This window comes from Mobula hypostoma, chromosome 2 (assembly GCF_963921235.1).
Source record: "Mobula hypostoma chromosome 2, sMobHyp1.1, whole genome shotgun sequence".
Taxonomy (NCBI): Eukaryota; Metazoa; Chordata; class Chondrichthyes; order Myliobatiformes; family Myliobatidae; genus Mobula; species Mobula hypostoma.
The window spans coordinates 133,126,438-133,139,660 of NC_086098.1; the positions used below are offsets into that span (position 1 = coordinate 133,126,438).

At 40.4% G+C, this 13,223-nt stretch overlaps 1 protein-coding gene across 1 annotated transcript in view; it reads right to left on the bottom strand.

The window, feature by feature from the left end:
- Window positions 1–7,288: 7,288 nt before the first annotated feature.
- Window positions 7,289–13,223, bottom strand: part of polr1b (RNA polymerase I subunit B) — a 33,829-nt gene continuing 27,894 nt past the window's right edge. Inside the window, exons 13-15 of the mRNA XM_063072784.1 lie at window positions 11,649–11,845; window positions 9,925–10,178; window positions 7,289–8,645 (exon numbers count right to left, since the gene is read on the bottom strand). Coding sequence (XP_062928854.1) covers window positions 7,763–8,645; window positions 9,925–10,178; window positions 11,649–11,845 — 1,334 coding nt within the window. The 3' untranslated portion in view covers window positions 7,289–7,762. The remainder of the gene's footprint in view (window positions 8,646–9,924; window positions 10,179–11,648; window positions 11,846–13,223) is intronic.

The window sequence follows — 13,223 nt, forward strand, 5'->3', positions numbered from 1 at the left end:
AGAAGTGGCCCTCATACCAACCCCTGCAGAGGACCACAAGTTACCAGTAGCCAAACAGAATAGTCCCTCTTTATTCCCACTCTTCGCCTCCTGCCAGTCAGCCAATCTTCTATCAATGCTAGTACCATTCCTATCATACCACGGGCTCTTAACTTGTTAAGCAGCCTCATGTGCAGCATCTTGTCAAAGGCCTGCTGAAAATCCAGTAAACATACTGTCTCTCCTTTGTCTATATTGCCAGTTATTTCCTCAGAATTCCAACAGATTTTCCAGGCAAGATGTCCCCTTAAGGAAACCATGCTGACTTTGGCCTATTTTATCATGTGTCTCCAAGTTCCCTGAAGCCTCATCCTTAACAATAGACTCCAACATCGTCCCAGTCACTGGAGTCAGGCAAACTGGCCTATAATTTCCTTTCTTCTGCCTCCCTCCCTTCTTAAAGATTGGAGTGACATTTGCAATTTTCCAGTCCTCTGGAACCATTCCAGAAAAGCGCAATTCTTTAAAAATCATTACTAATGTCTCCATAATCTCTTCAGCTACCTCAATCAGAACCATGAGGTATAGTCCATCTGGTCCAGGTGACCTATCTACCTTCAGACCATTTAGTTTCCCAAGCACCTTCTGTTAGTAACTCTCACTTCTGCCTCGACAACTTGAATTTCTAGCATACTGCTAGTGTCTTCCACAATGAAGGCTGCTGGGAAAATACACATATTAAACTCCTCCACCGTTTCTTTCGTCACCCATTACAGCACCATTTTCCAGCAGTCCAATATCTACTCTCACCTCTCTTTTACTCTGAAAAAACTTTTGGTATCCTTTGATATTATTGGCTAGCTTACCTTCATATTTCATCTTTTCTCTCTATGTTTTTCTCATTGCATTTTGTTTGTTTTTAAATGTTTCCCAATCCTCTAATTCCCAACTAATTTTTGTTATATTGAATTCCCTCTTGCTTGAACGCTGCCTTTATCTTCCCTTGTCAGGCACAATTGCCTCATCCTCCCTTTGGAATACTTCTTCATCTTTGGCATATACCTATCTTGTGCCTTCCAAATTGCCCCCAGAAACTTCAGCTATTGTTGTTCTGCTGTCATCCCTGCTAGTGACTCCTTCCAATCAACCTCAGCCAGCTCCTCTCTCATGCTTCTATAATTCGCTTTAATCCACTGTAATACAGATACATCCAACTTCGACCTCCTTCTGAAATCGCAGCATGAATTCTATCATATTATGATCACTGTCTCCTAGGGGTTCCTTTACCTTAATCTCCCTAAAACCCAGTTCATTACACAACACCCAATCTAGAGTAGCCTTTCCCCTAGAGGTCTCAACCGCTCTTGACATCCAGCACCAACCTAATTTTCTCAATCTGTCTGCATATTGAAATTCCCTATGACTATCGTAACATTGCCCTAACATGCCTTTTCTATCTCCTGCTGAAATTTGTACCTCACGTCCTAGCTACTTCAGAGGCCTGTATATAACTCCCATCAGGGTCTTTTTATTCTTGCAGTTTCTTTACTCTGTCCACAAGGATTCTACATTGTCCAATCCTATGTTATCTTATTCTAAAGATTTGATTTCAATTTTTACCAACAGCCAACTCACCCTCTCTGCCTACCTGCCTGACCTTTCCATACAAAGTGTATCCTTAGATGTTAAGCTCCCCAAATATGATCCTGTTTCAGCCAACTCAGTGATGCCCAGTCATACTTGCCAATCTCTAACTGTGCTACAAGATCATCTACCTTATTCAGTGTGCATTTAAATATAACACATTCTGCCCTGTATTCATCACCTTTTTCAGTTTTGCCCCCAATGTTACACTTCAATTTATCCCACCGACTGCAATTTTGCCCTATCCTTCCTCACAGTCTTACCACACACAGTATCCACTTGTATACCAACCACCCCATCCTCAGCCCTATGACTGCAGATTCCAACACCCTACCAATTTAAAGCTCTAGCAAACCTGACCGCAAGAATATTGCTTCCCTCAGGTTCAGGTGTCATCCGTCCTTTTTATACAGGTCATAATTTCCCCAATGATCCAGAAATCTGAAACCACTCATTCATCTAAACTATCATCCTATCCCTGACCAGCACATGGTACTGGGAGTAATCCAGAGATTCCTACCTTGCAGAACAAATGCAAGAATGGTTAAAAGTAATTGTTTAAAGTTAAAAGAATGTGACGGGTATGGGAGAGTTATGGTCCAGGTGCAGGTCAATAGGAGTAGGCAGAATAGTAGTTTGGCACAGAGCAGATGGGCTGAAGGGCCTACTTTTGTGCTATACTGTTCTAAGACTCTAATAGTAGAATGCTGATGTACTCAAAAGCTCACTGGTGTCAAATGTGACAAAGGCTGAAAACATAAAATCTGTAGATACTTAGCAGTAACTGCAGGAGTGAAACAGTTAATGTCTCGGGCCAATGACCTTTTATCTGATAGATGATCATCTTAGTTTTTCAAAACATTGCAGTTGTTAACATCTGCCACCTTTAATTTGAACTGAATCCTGATTATTTCTGATAAACTTTCAGTAAGATGCCCGACAGTTATCGAGCACGTTCACACTGGTTTCCCAAGACTAAGCATTATTTTCCCAGAAGGTACAACACACCTCAACATACTAATTTTGAGAGGCAGAGATGAAGTAGACAGCGGTATCTTTACTCCTGTGAGGAAAATACTGGAAGTCATGCATTTAAGTTAAGAGGAGGCAAGTTCAAAGGAGAAGTGTGGGGCAGAATTTTTTTTTACCACAGAGAATAGTCAACACCTGAAATGCACTGCATGGGTGGTAGTGGAGGGAAGGACAATGGAAGCAGTTAAAGAGATCTTAGGCATACGAACATGCAGAAAATGGAGGGATATGGACTGAGTGCAGGCAGAAGGCAGAGTTTAGTTAGGTTAGAAGGGATTAATTTAATTAGGTTTCATTAGCTTAATTAGATCAGCACCACATCGTGAGCCATAGGGCCTGTTCCGATGCCATACTGTTCTATGATCTAAACAGCATCTGTAGAAATCAGTCATGTTCAGTCTCTTCTCAAAAGAGGAGAGCAGTAAAAGAAAAAGTTGACCTTAGTTACATTGCCACAGTCTAAAGGCTCCAGAATTTTATGGATTTCCCCCATGCTCGTAAAATTAATCTGCTGCATTCAGGTTGCCTAATCACTTATAGGGCTGTCCTACAGAAAAGTGAATTTCAAACATTCGAAGGTTGACTGAAAGGTAAGAATGCACCAAGGTACAGAAGAGCACGTAGCTGTTGATGAAATCAAAGCGTACAATAAGATAATGACAGATAAGTCGGTGGCCCAAAGCTTTCGATCAGAGCAGTTTTCAGTGTGATGCACGGTAACATGGCATTATAAGTAAACTGATTAAAATCAGATACCGCATAATACGTCATGGTTTCTGAAGCACAATTAAATTTGCACGTATGGCTCCTGTATATAAGAGCAGTTGACACCACCAACTTTTATAAATAAACCTGAAGGTCAGAGCACCCCATCCCACATGTGAACTACACTATCTCAAAAATCAGTCACAGATAAAATTCAACCCATCTAAACATCTGATCAGCCAAATGTGATATTTACACCAGATAATTCAGGATGTTACAGAAAACGCTATTTTAATTCATCAACTAAATTAATTAGAATGGACCTCATTACCCTATAGCATTCAAAATGATCTTAGTTCTTAATTTTTGCTTCAACTGTTCCAAATATTGAACATTACAAGTTTTAAAACTTCTAATAGCTATCATTAAATAGCTATTTTGAAACTATATTCCTCTGTACTATAGGAATAATATGGTTACAATGTTGGACTCATACATCACAGCACAGTTGTTTAACAAAAATTTTAACTTAATTTTATTATAAGAAGCACAAGATTTTTAAACTGCCAGACTCCGAAAGTTCTGAGGTTTACTCTGGTGCTCGAGAAATAGAACTGCCATTCTTCACTTTATCTAGCCAATAAGTCATTCTGATGCTAGACTAACATGGTTAATAGTGGCTGGCACAATAGTTTACAGTGCCAGCAATCGGGTTTTAATTCCTGCTGCTGTCTAAAAGAAGTTTGTACATTTTCCCCGTGACTGTGTGGGTTTTCTCAAGGTGTTGCGGTTTCCTCCCACAGTCCAAAGATGTACTGGTTGGTTGGTTCATTGGTCATTACAAGCTGTCCAGTGATTATGCTAGGGTTAAATCAGGGGTTACTTGGTGGTACAGCTCAAAGGGCCTATTCCACACTGTATCTTAATAAAAAAAAATAAACTGTATGGTATTCTGTTGTAACTTAGTGAGCCAGCTGCAACAAACCATCACAGAGAATTTCAACAGCATTGCCAGGGATCCTCACCAGGCCAAAGCAGTTGAAGATTATAGCTCTTCTTAAAATCACATACACAATCCAGGAACCTGCCCCTGTACTACTGCTAATTCAGTTTGCCCAGTTTATATGTAATATTACTAATGAATACAGTAGTAAATGGTGCATGAAGTATTAGGGGTTTGTCAACGGCACAAAATTAATTGGGAGAGTATGTTGCAATGTCAGATTCAGCAAATGGTTAGGAAGGCAAATGAATCTCTGTCTTCACTGAAAGAGAATTAGAGTTTAGAAATAGGGAAATATTACTACAATTGCATAGGCAGATTTTTGGGTACATTATTTAAAGTAAGATGTACTGATATTGGAGGCAGACCAGAAGAGATTCACTAAGTAATTCCTAGGAAGGGTCTTCCCTATCAGCAATAGCCAAAAAAAATTAGAACAATATGCTTTGGAGTTCAGAAAAATGAGGTGTGATCTTACTGAAACATGCAAGTTCAGATCTTGCAATGTTACCACTGGTGGGAGAATCTCCAAAGAGTTGATATAGTGACTAGGTTAAAGGGCAGATATTTAAAGCTGAGCAGCATAGGACTTTCCTCACAGCAGGTGGTGAATCTCTGATAATTTTGTGCAGGTGACATCATTGGGGGTATCTAAAGATCAGGGAACTGAGGACAACAAGGACCTGACACAGAAGTGTTGTGACCTGTAGCATATTCACTGTGGTCGTACTGAATGGCAGGCTACGATTGAGGGGCCAGTCAGCCTACTTCTGCGTTCTTCTGTTCTTGTACCTTCCTTACGTGAGTGTCCAAATATTAATTCCATCCACTATTTAATCAATTTTGGTTAGGGGCATATAATCAACCCGCGACAGAATTCTATGCCTCTCCGTATTACTTAGCTCCACTCAGACATTCCATATTGATTTTCCACACCAATATTCACCTCAACTTTAATAACATCTCCACCCCAACTCTTCACCCATTTTTTTTTTGCCTAGCTTACAAAACTCAGAAAACTCTTGGATGTTCATTTCCCAGCCTTTGTCACCCCCTCTGCATCTCTGTAATAACAGTAATATGATACTATTCAAACTCGTTTGTTATTAGTTCATCTACCTTATTTTGAATCTGTGTAATAAGACAGTGTCATTACACTGTCGTGGCTTCACTGCTAATCAGCATTTTTCTCAGTCACAGTGGTAGCATTCTGTAAATTTATGAGAAGCCGCCACCATCCTTACATAGCAGACCCTTGAAAAGGCTTTCACACCTTTTACAGTGAGATTCAATTCTTCAATCTGTAGTTCAGTCTGGCGAACCAGACGCACGGCTTTTATTGCCTGTCTGCACTTTCTCTGTAACTGTAACACTTTATTCTGCATTCTGTTATTGTTTTACCCTGTATCACCTCAATATACTTTTGTTATTAATTGATCTGTATGAACGGAATACAAGTTTATCACTGTGCCTTGATACACGTAACCAATAAACAAACAAGGCAGCTGCAAAGAAAGATTAAACTGAACAAAGCCTCTACTATTAGAATGCACTTCAAATCTGAGAACGTCTTGTGGAAACCTCATGCAGCTCTTAAAAGATTGAGACTTGTAATTAAGGACCTCTACAGAATTCGAAGAAAATACCTAATAGAATCTTATAGCAAATGAAATCAGTATGGGATGATTGACCAGTTTATTGGTGTCCCTAGCACTGATGGGAAATTAAATGCTCAGAGGGAAAGTGGGATCTGTAAAATGCCGAACTAAAGAAACAGATTAACATTTCAAATGGATGGACAGAGCAATCCCAGCAGTGATGGATTCCTTGAATTATCAGCCATGTCACGAGGTCAAATTAAAAAAGCTTTAGGTGTCACTTTCTTTGCAATGGTTGTCAGATTAATGAGAAAACAATCAGGGTGCAGGATCTCAACCCAAAATGTCATTTATACCTATGTATGGCTCTACAGATGCCATTTGAGTTCCTCTAGCAGCTTGCCTTTCTGAATCAGAAAACACACTGCTTATGATAAAAGAACTCTTTGAAAGCAGAAGGGCCAAGATCTGGGAATAGGCAGAGGTGCAACCTCATGTGAACATGAAGGAAGACTTTGATAAGAAGTAAGTACAGGAGAAGTATCCCTTATCCAAAATGCTTGGGGCTGGAAGTATTTCAGATTTTTTTGAATTTTGGAATATATAATGAGATAGCTTGGGATTGCCATAATTTCCAATTCTGTTTATGTGCTACTGATAAGCAGTATTTGACCTACATCACACATATGTACTTAACAGTAACAGGTCTTACATACCTTTAATGTAATGAAAATAACATGTGTGCAGGGTAACAGAATCAGCACAGCAGCATCAGAAAACCTGAATCAGCTGTTGAACAACGAACAATGGCAGGCTTTCAGTCTCCACCTGTGATGTCATATTTTGATTAAAAGGTTACAGTACACTGCACTTATATTTTCCTTTTTTTTATGTAGACTTGTTCTGGTGTTAAATTTTCAACAGTAATGATCTTCCCAAGCTCAAAGATTTCCTCGACTGCTTCAGATCAGCATTTTATTTTTAAAATTTTAAATCTTTAAAAATTTAATGCCATACCTTTTCTTAACTATTTGCAAACAGCCTGCTGAATATTCACAATTACCTTAAATTTTCAGTCGTTGTGATAGATCTTTGCTTGTTTCATGGTCAGCATAGTGTTAAGCAGCATATGCTCACTCAGACGCTGACGAATCCACTCAATCAATCTACGATTGAGAACTTCATTTTTCGCTTAATGCAGTGCTTTTTTAATGTTTCTATTAACTTTTGTTCATTACATATGTGGAGTCACTTCTCAGAACTGGCTGCGTGAATCTTTCCAGCACACTGTGTAATTTTCCATTTATGATGTCAGGGCTTAAGTAGTTTTAGATTTTGGACAGTTTCAGATATTTTGAATTTCAGATAAGGGGTACTCAACCTGTACTAAGAAATAAAAATTGAAGCAAATTTCTTGAAAAATACATTAATTTACTGCAGAAAATTGTTCACACTGTAACAACTCTGTACTAAAATCATAATCTATAAAACAAATCCTTTTTTAATGCACAGAATTATGTTGTGAAAAGTGTCAGGAAGGTATTGTTGTCATGTTACATAATTCACTTATTTTTTTTTAAAAAAGGTTCCTTGGACAACAAAATTGTCAATATGTTTACTTGTAGTCTGCAGAAAGCAACATAATCCTTAAATAAAATGCACGTATTGCCATCAAGAGTTCACAAGACCTAATTATAAATTGCCTTGCTTTTCTGCATTTTACAAGTTACCCCATATTTCCCCCTTCCTTAACAGCTGCACAAATCCAATTACAAAACTCTACTGAGATGAATCTGCCAGATCATCGTACGTTGAGTCGGACGTTAATGTTCATTGCAGCCAGTTCAGCTACAAAGTATCGGAAAACGTAGGGCACGGAGACAATCTCAATGGTGTCCGACTGCTGACACACGGTGCACTGGTACTTCCTGTGGCGGGTTGCAGACCACGACGGCGGTGGTTTCTCCAGCACCGGTGACAGCAGGCTGCCGCACTTGACGCACACGCGAGCCACAGAACGGTCAGAGCAATTAAAGAGGCGGTCTTGCAGCAAGAAGGATGTGCCATGAGCCAGAAGGGCATCGCGTTCCATCTCCCCGAAACGAATGCCTCCTTGGATATTTCTTCCTCCCAGAGGCTGGTTGGTTACCTTATCCCTTGCTCCAGTAGTCCGAACTTGGAATTTGTCAGAGACCATATGACGCAGACGCTGATAATAAACCACCCCAATAAAGATGTCTGCCTCCAGCTCCACCCCACTAATGCCACTGTAGAGCCTCTCTGTCCCATAGTAATTGTAACCAGCAGCGTGCAGCATCTTCCCAAAGTATTCCAGAGCAGAGTTCTCCTCAGAGAACGTGAACGGTGTAGCGTCGTGGCAGAGGCCATGCATGGCAGCAGACTTACCTGCCATGCTTTCAATCAGCATCCCTATGGTCATACGGGAAGGGAATCCGTGGGGATTGAACAGAATATCCGGCATCATTCCACTCTCCGTGAATGGCATGTCCTCTGCTGGCCATAGTCGGCTCAAAATGCCCTTTTGTCCATGCCGACTGGCGAACTTATCTCCAATCGTAGGGTTGCGAGGGATCCTCAAGGTGATGCAGACACGCTTGAACAGTGCAGTTCCACTATCATTGCTGCAGACTTTTATGTTATCCACAACAGCACTTTCTTTGCTCCTAGATAAAGTAACAGAAAAATTTAGATTAATTGCAATTCACTAACTCTAAATCTCCAAATTACCATATGCCATCCATGATCAGGTTAATAACTTGGAATTTTACAAAGGTAACAGTCTCTATCACAAATAATTGCACTTTCATATCATTTTCCCAAAATCCCTTTTCTTTCTGTATTTAAGTACCCAACAATCCCCATTTAAAAGCCTCCAGGAATGAATTTATATCTGGCACTGTATTATGCAATTCATTTCCAATTCTAAACTATTTTCCCCACATCGCCTTTGACTGAAACTGCTTAATGTATCTACATCCTTACAAAAGTTCTTATATCATCCTCGTAGTTTGCATGCATACTTGTATATCTTTGTATCATTGGCATATTTGTCTATACCCTTACTCCTCTCATGGAAATTATTAAAATAGAACGTAAATATTTGAGCCACAAATTTGACATTAGCAGCATCAACTAGTTACAGCTTGCCAATCTGAAAATGATCCATTATTTTCCATCTCTGGTTTCTGTTAGTTAGCCAGTCACCTATCCGTATTAATGGCACAACCTGTTGGCGCAAAGCCCATTGACAACAGCACTTTCCTTTGAGTGCAATAACCTTTGATGTGACACATTATTGAATGGTTTCTGAAAATCTGTAAGTATCCACCGACATTCCCCTTTAACTATGCTGCATGCTACCTCTATAAAGAGCACTACCGACAGGTCTCACATCAACTGGCTATCTTCCCACAAACGGGGAATGAATCACCACACAATTCATTCAGTATTTTGTATAAACACCACACAGTACTGTACGAAAGTCTTAGGGACAGTACTGCAGTAATTTTATATATTGCATTGTACTGCTGCTGCAAAGATAACAAATTTCATGACATGTGAGTGATGATTAACCTGATTCTGATATGAGTCTCTTTTGTGGACCGAGAGTGGGAAGGGGACAGGGAGAGGGACATGGTTGGAAAACCCTTGCCATTCCCAACATCCTTTACTCCCGCCAGATTTACAAACTTGCTCTCTGCTCCAATACAGTACTGTGCAGAAGTCTTAGGCACCCAGCTTGCACAGTACTGTACATGTCATACTTGTCATAGAGTAGTCCAGATGGCAAAACTAACAGCCATCTAACCTTCCTATCCAGTATGTAAGATTTAGAGAGAACAAGAACAAGTTCAGCCTTTGGATGAAAAAACAACAAAAGTGAACTCAATACTCTGGGTATTTGGACTGAAAATAGGAGTTAGTTATTGCATTAAAACTCACTTGTAGTAAATCACAAAACTTTCCCCAGTGTTGATATTCACATAGCCATAAAATGGCTCGCCATACTCCAGTACAGCTCCGATGGATGGCAATCCATCATCATCAAGTTTGTGTGTTATTCGCTTTTCACCGGACGCCACACCAAACACAAAGTTTCCATTACTTTGCTTAACTTGTTGATCAAGGTCAATCATTTCGGTTTTATAAACACTTCCCTGGGCAAATCCTCGCTCCCATGATGCCTTGTTGACAATCTTTCAAATAAAACAAAATACACATGACATTAGAACCATACACATAACTTAACACAACCATATCCTTAAACCAAATTCCAGCTAATGGAAACATACGGTTTGATGTAGGTTAACCTCTCTCTCAACATGAGCAAAACTAAAGAGCTGGTTGTGGACTACAGGAAAGGGGAAGGAGGGCAAATGTGCAGCAGTCTACATTGGGTGATCAGTGGTAGAGAGAGACAGCAGATTTAAATTCCTGATGTGAACATATTGAATGATGTGCTATAGGACTAGCACGTATAGCACAATGCAAAAGTCGTAGGCAGATATACATAGCTAGGGTGCCTAAAGCTTTTGCACAGTGCTGTAGTAATTTTATGTATGGCACTGTACTGCTGCTGCAACAAAAAACAAATCATGGTGGGGAAAAGAGGAAGAAAGCGGGGAGGGAGTGGGATGCACTAGAGAGACATTCTGTAATGATCAATAAACCAAATGTTTGGAATCAAATGACCTTGCCTGGTATCTCAGGGCTGGGTGTGTCTACATCTGCACCACCTCCCGCCTCTAGCACACCTTCTCTGCCACCTGTCCCACACCCCTCCTACAGCACTCCACCCTTGCCAGTCCCAATATCCTTTGCTCCTGCCAGATTTACAAACTCGCTCTCCGCTCCACGTTGACAAGTATAGCACTGTGCAAAAGTCTTCAGGCACTCTAGCTATATACACGTACATGCCTAAGACTACTGTAGATGCAACCACAAAAAGAGCGAGCCAGCGCCTGCACTTTCTTGGGCGGTTAAGGAGGTCTGGCTCGTCACTGAACACTCTGAACACAAGCAGCTGGAGACTAGTGCACTCGGCCCAATCCATCATAGGTATATCCCTCTCCACCGACAGTAGTGTCAACAAGAGGCAGCATCCATCGCCAGAGGTCCCCACCATCTTCTCATAGCTACCATTGGACCAGCGGCACTGAAACCTGAAGTGCCACATCATCAGGTTCAAGAACAGATTTCTCCCTTCAACCATTCAGTTCTCAAACCAACCAGCAACTCCTTAATCACTACACTTTCGCAACACTATGACTAAAGTCACTATGTACTAAAGTCGACCTTGGAGGGGTTTTTTTTGTTCTAAATGTGTTACTGTTCTTGTAAAAATTGTGTATAATTTATGTATAATTTGTTTTGCTTGTGATGCAGTCTGCCTGTGACACTGCAACCATGCATTCATATACTTTGTACAAAACAATAAACTCAACTTTTGACTTCTTAAAAATAGAGGAAGTTCAGTTTTCTTTACTAAACACTCTCCAGTGACGTGCAATAAAATTAGTTGCAGGCTTAAGATCTGTCAACATTGAAAAGACAAGGCTCCTTTCATGATAAGTAAATAATCACTGGTCTCAAACATTAAAACAAATTGTCACGACGTGGATTAAGAGTTCAGAGGTTTGAATTCAGGAAAGTAAGTAAATACATACCATGGCATCTTCCATATCATATCCAGTGTATGAGATGACAGCTACAACAGCATTTGTTCCTATGGGATAGTTATCCATATTAAAGAAGTCATACATATGTGGTCGTACCAGGGGGCTCTGTGGAGTCTGAAGACGATATAGTTTGCTGTCAGATCTATCTGAGAAAGTGTACAAGGGAAAGCCCATCGTTTGCTTCCCTAAGAGAAAGGAGAAATAAATCCATTGTTGGAATACAATGGGAAATTGAAAATCCACTCATCAATACACAGAAAATACAGAATTCAAGTATGTATTTTGGTTGCAAACAACAGGAATTCTGCAGATGCTGGAAATTCAAGCAACATACATCAAAGTTACTGGTGAACGCAGCAGGCCAAGCAGCATCTGTAGGAAGAGGTGCAGTCTTCCTACAGATGCTGCTTGGCCTGCTGCGTTCACCAGCAACTTTGATGTATGTTGCATGTATTTTGGTTGTATTAGTGAAGTTATGATCAATAATATTTTGCAGACAACATCTTCAACTGAGATAACACATAGTATCACCATGGTTGCAACTCGGACAGAGGCCATTTGGCCCTTCTGTCCACACTAGCCCAATACAGAGGCAATTCAGCTAGTTTGCTTCCTATATCCTTATCCCCAGCCCTGCAATTTCTTCCCTTTGGAGTAGTTATCTGGCTCCCAAATACATGTCACTCTGGAAGATGAGAAAGTCTGTAGATGCTGAAAATCCAAGCAACATGCAGAAAATGACCAAGGTTTCAGCCCAAAACAATGACTGTTTACTCATTTTCATAGATGCTGCTGCCTAGCCTACTGAGATCATCCAGCATTTTAGAGCACAAGACCATTAGATATAGGAGCAGAGTTAGGCCGTCTGACCCATCGATTCTGCTCTGCCAATTCATCATGGCTGATCCAATTTTCCTCTCAGCCCCAATCTCCTGCCATCTCCCCATATCCCTTCATGCCCTGAACAATTAAGCTCTGCCTTAAATATACATAAAGACCTGGTCTCCACAGCTGCCTATGGCAAAGAATTCCACAAATTCAACACTCTCTGGCTAAAGAAATTCTTCATCTCCATTCTAAAAGGATGCCCCTCTATTCTGAGGTTGTGTCCTCTGGTGTTAAACTCTCCCACCATAGGAAACATCCTCTCCACATACACTCTATCAAGGCCTTTTAGCATTCAATAGGTTTCAATGAGGTCACCCTCATTCTTCTGAATTCCAGCAAATACAGGCCCAGAGCCATCAAATGTTCTTCATATGACATACTATTCAATTCTGGAATCATTTTCGTGAACCTCCTTTGAACCTTCTCCAGTTTCAGCACATCCTTTCCTAGATAAAGGGTGCAAAACTGCTCACAATACTCCAAGTGAGGCCTCACCAGTGCTTTATAAAATCTCAAAACTACATCCTTGTTTTTGTATTCTATTTTGTGTGTAATGCCAGTATTGAATCTGCCTTCAGTACCTTACTCCCCTGCAGTGTGTACACAGTTCGAGGCACTCATTGCACAAAAATATTTATAAACCTTAACTTTAACTCTTTTGCCAGATACATTTAT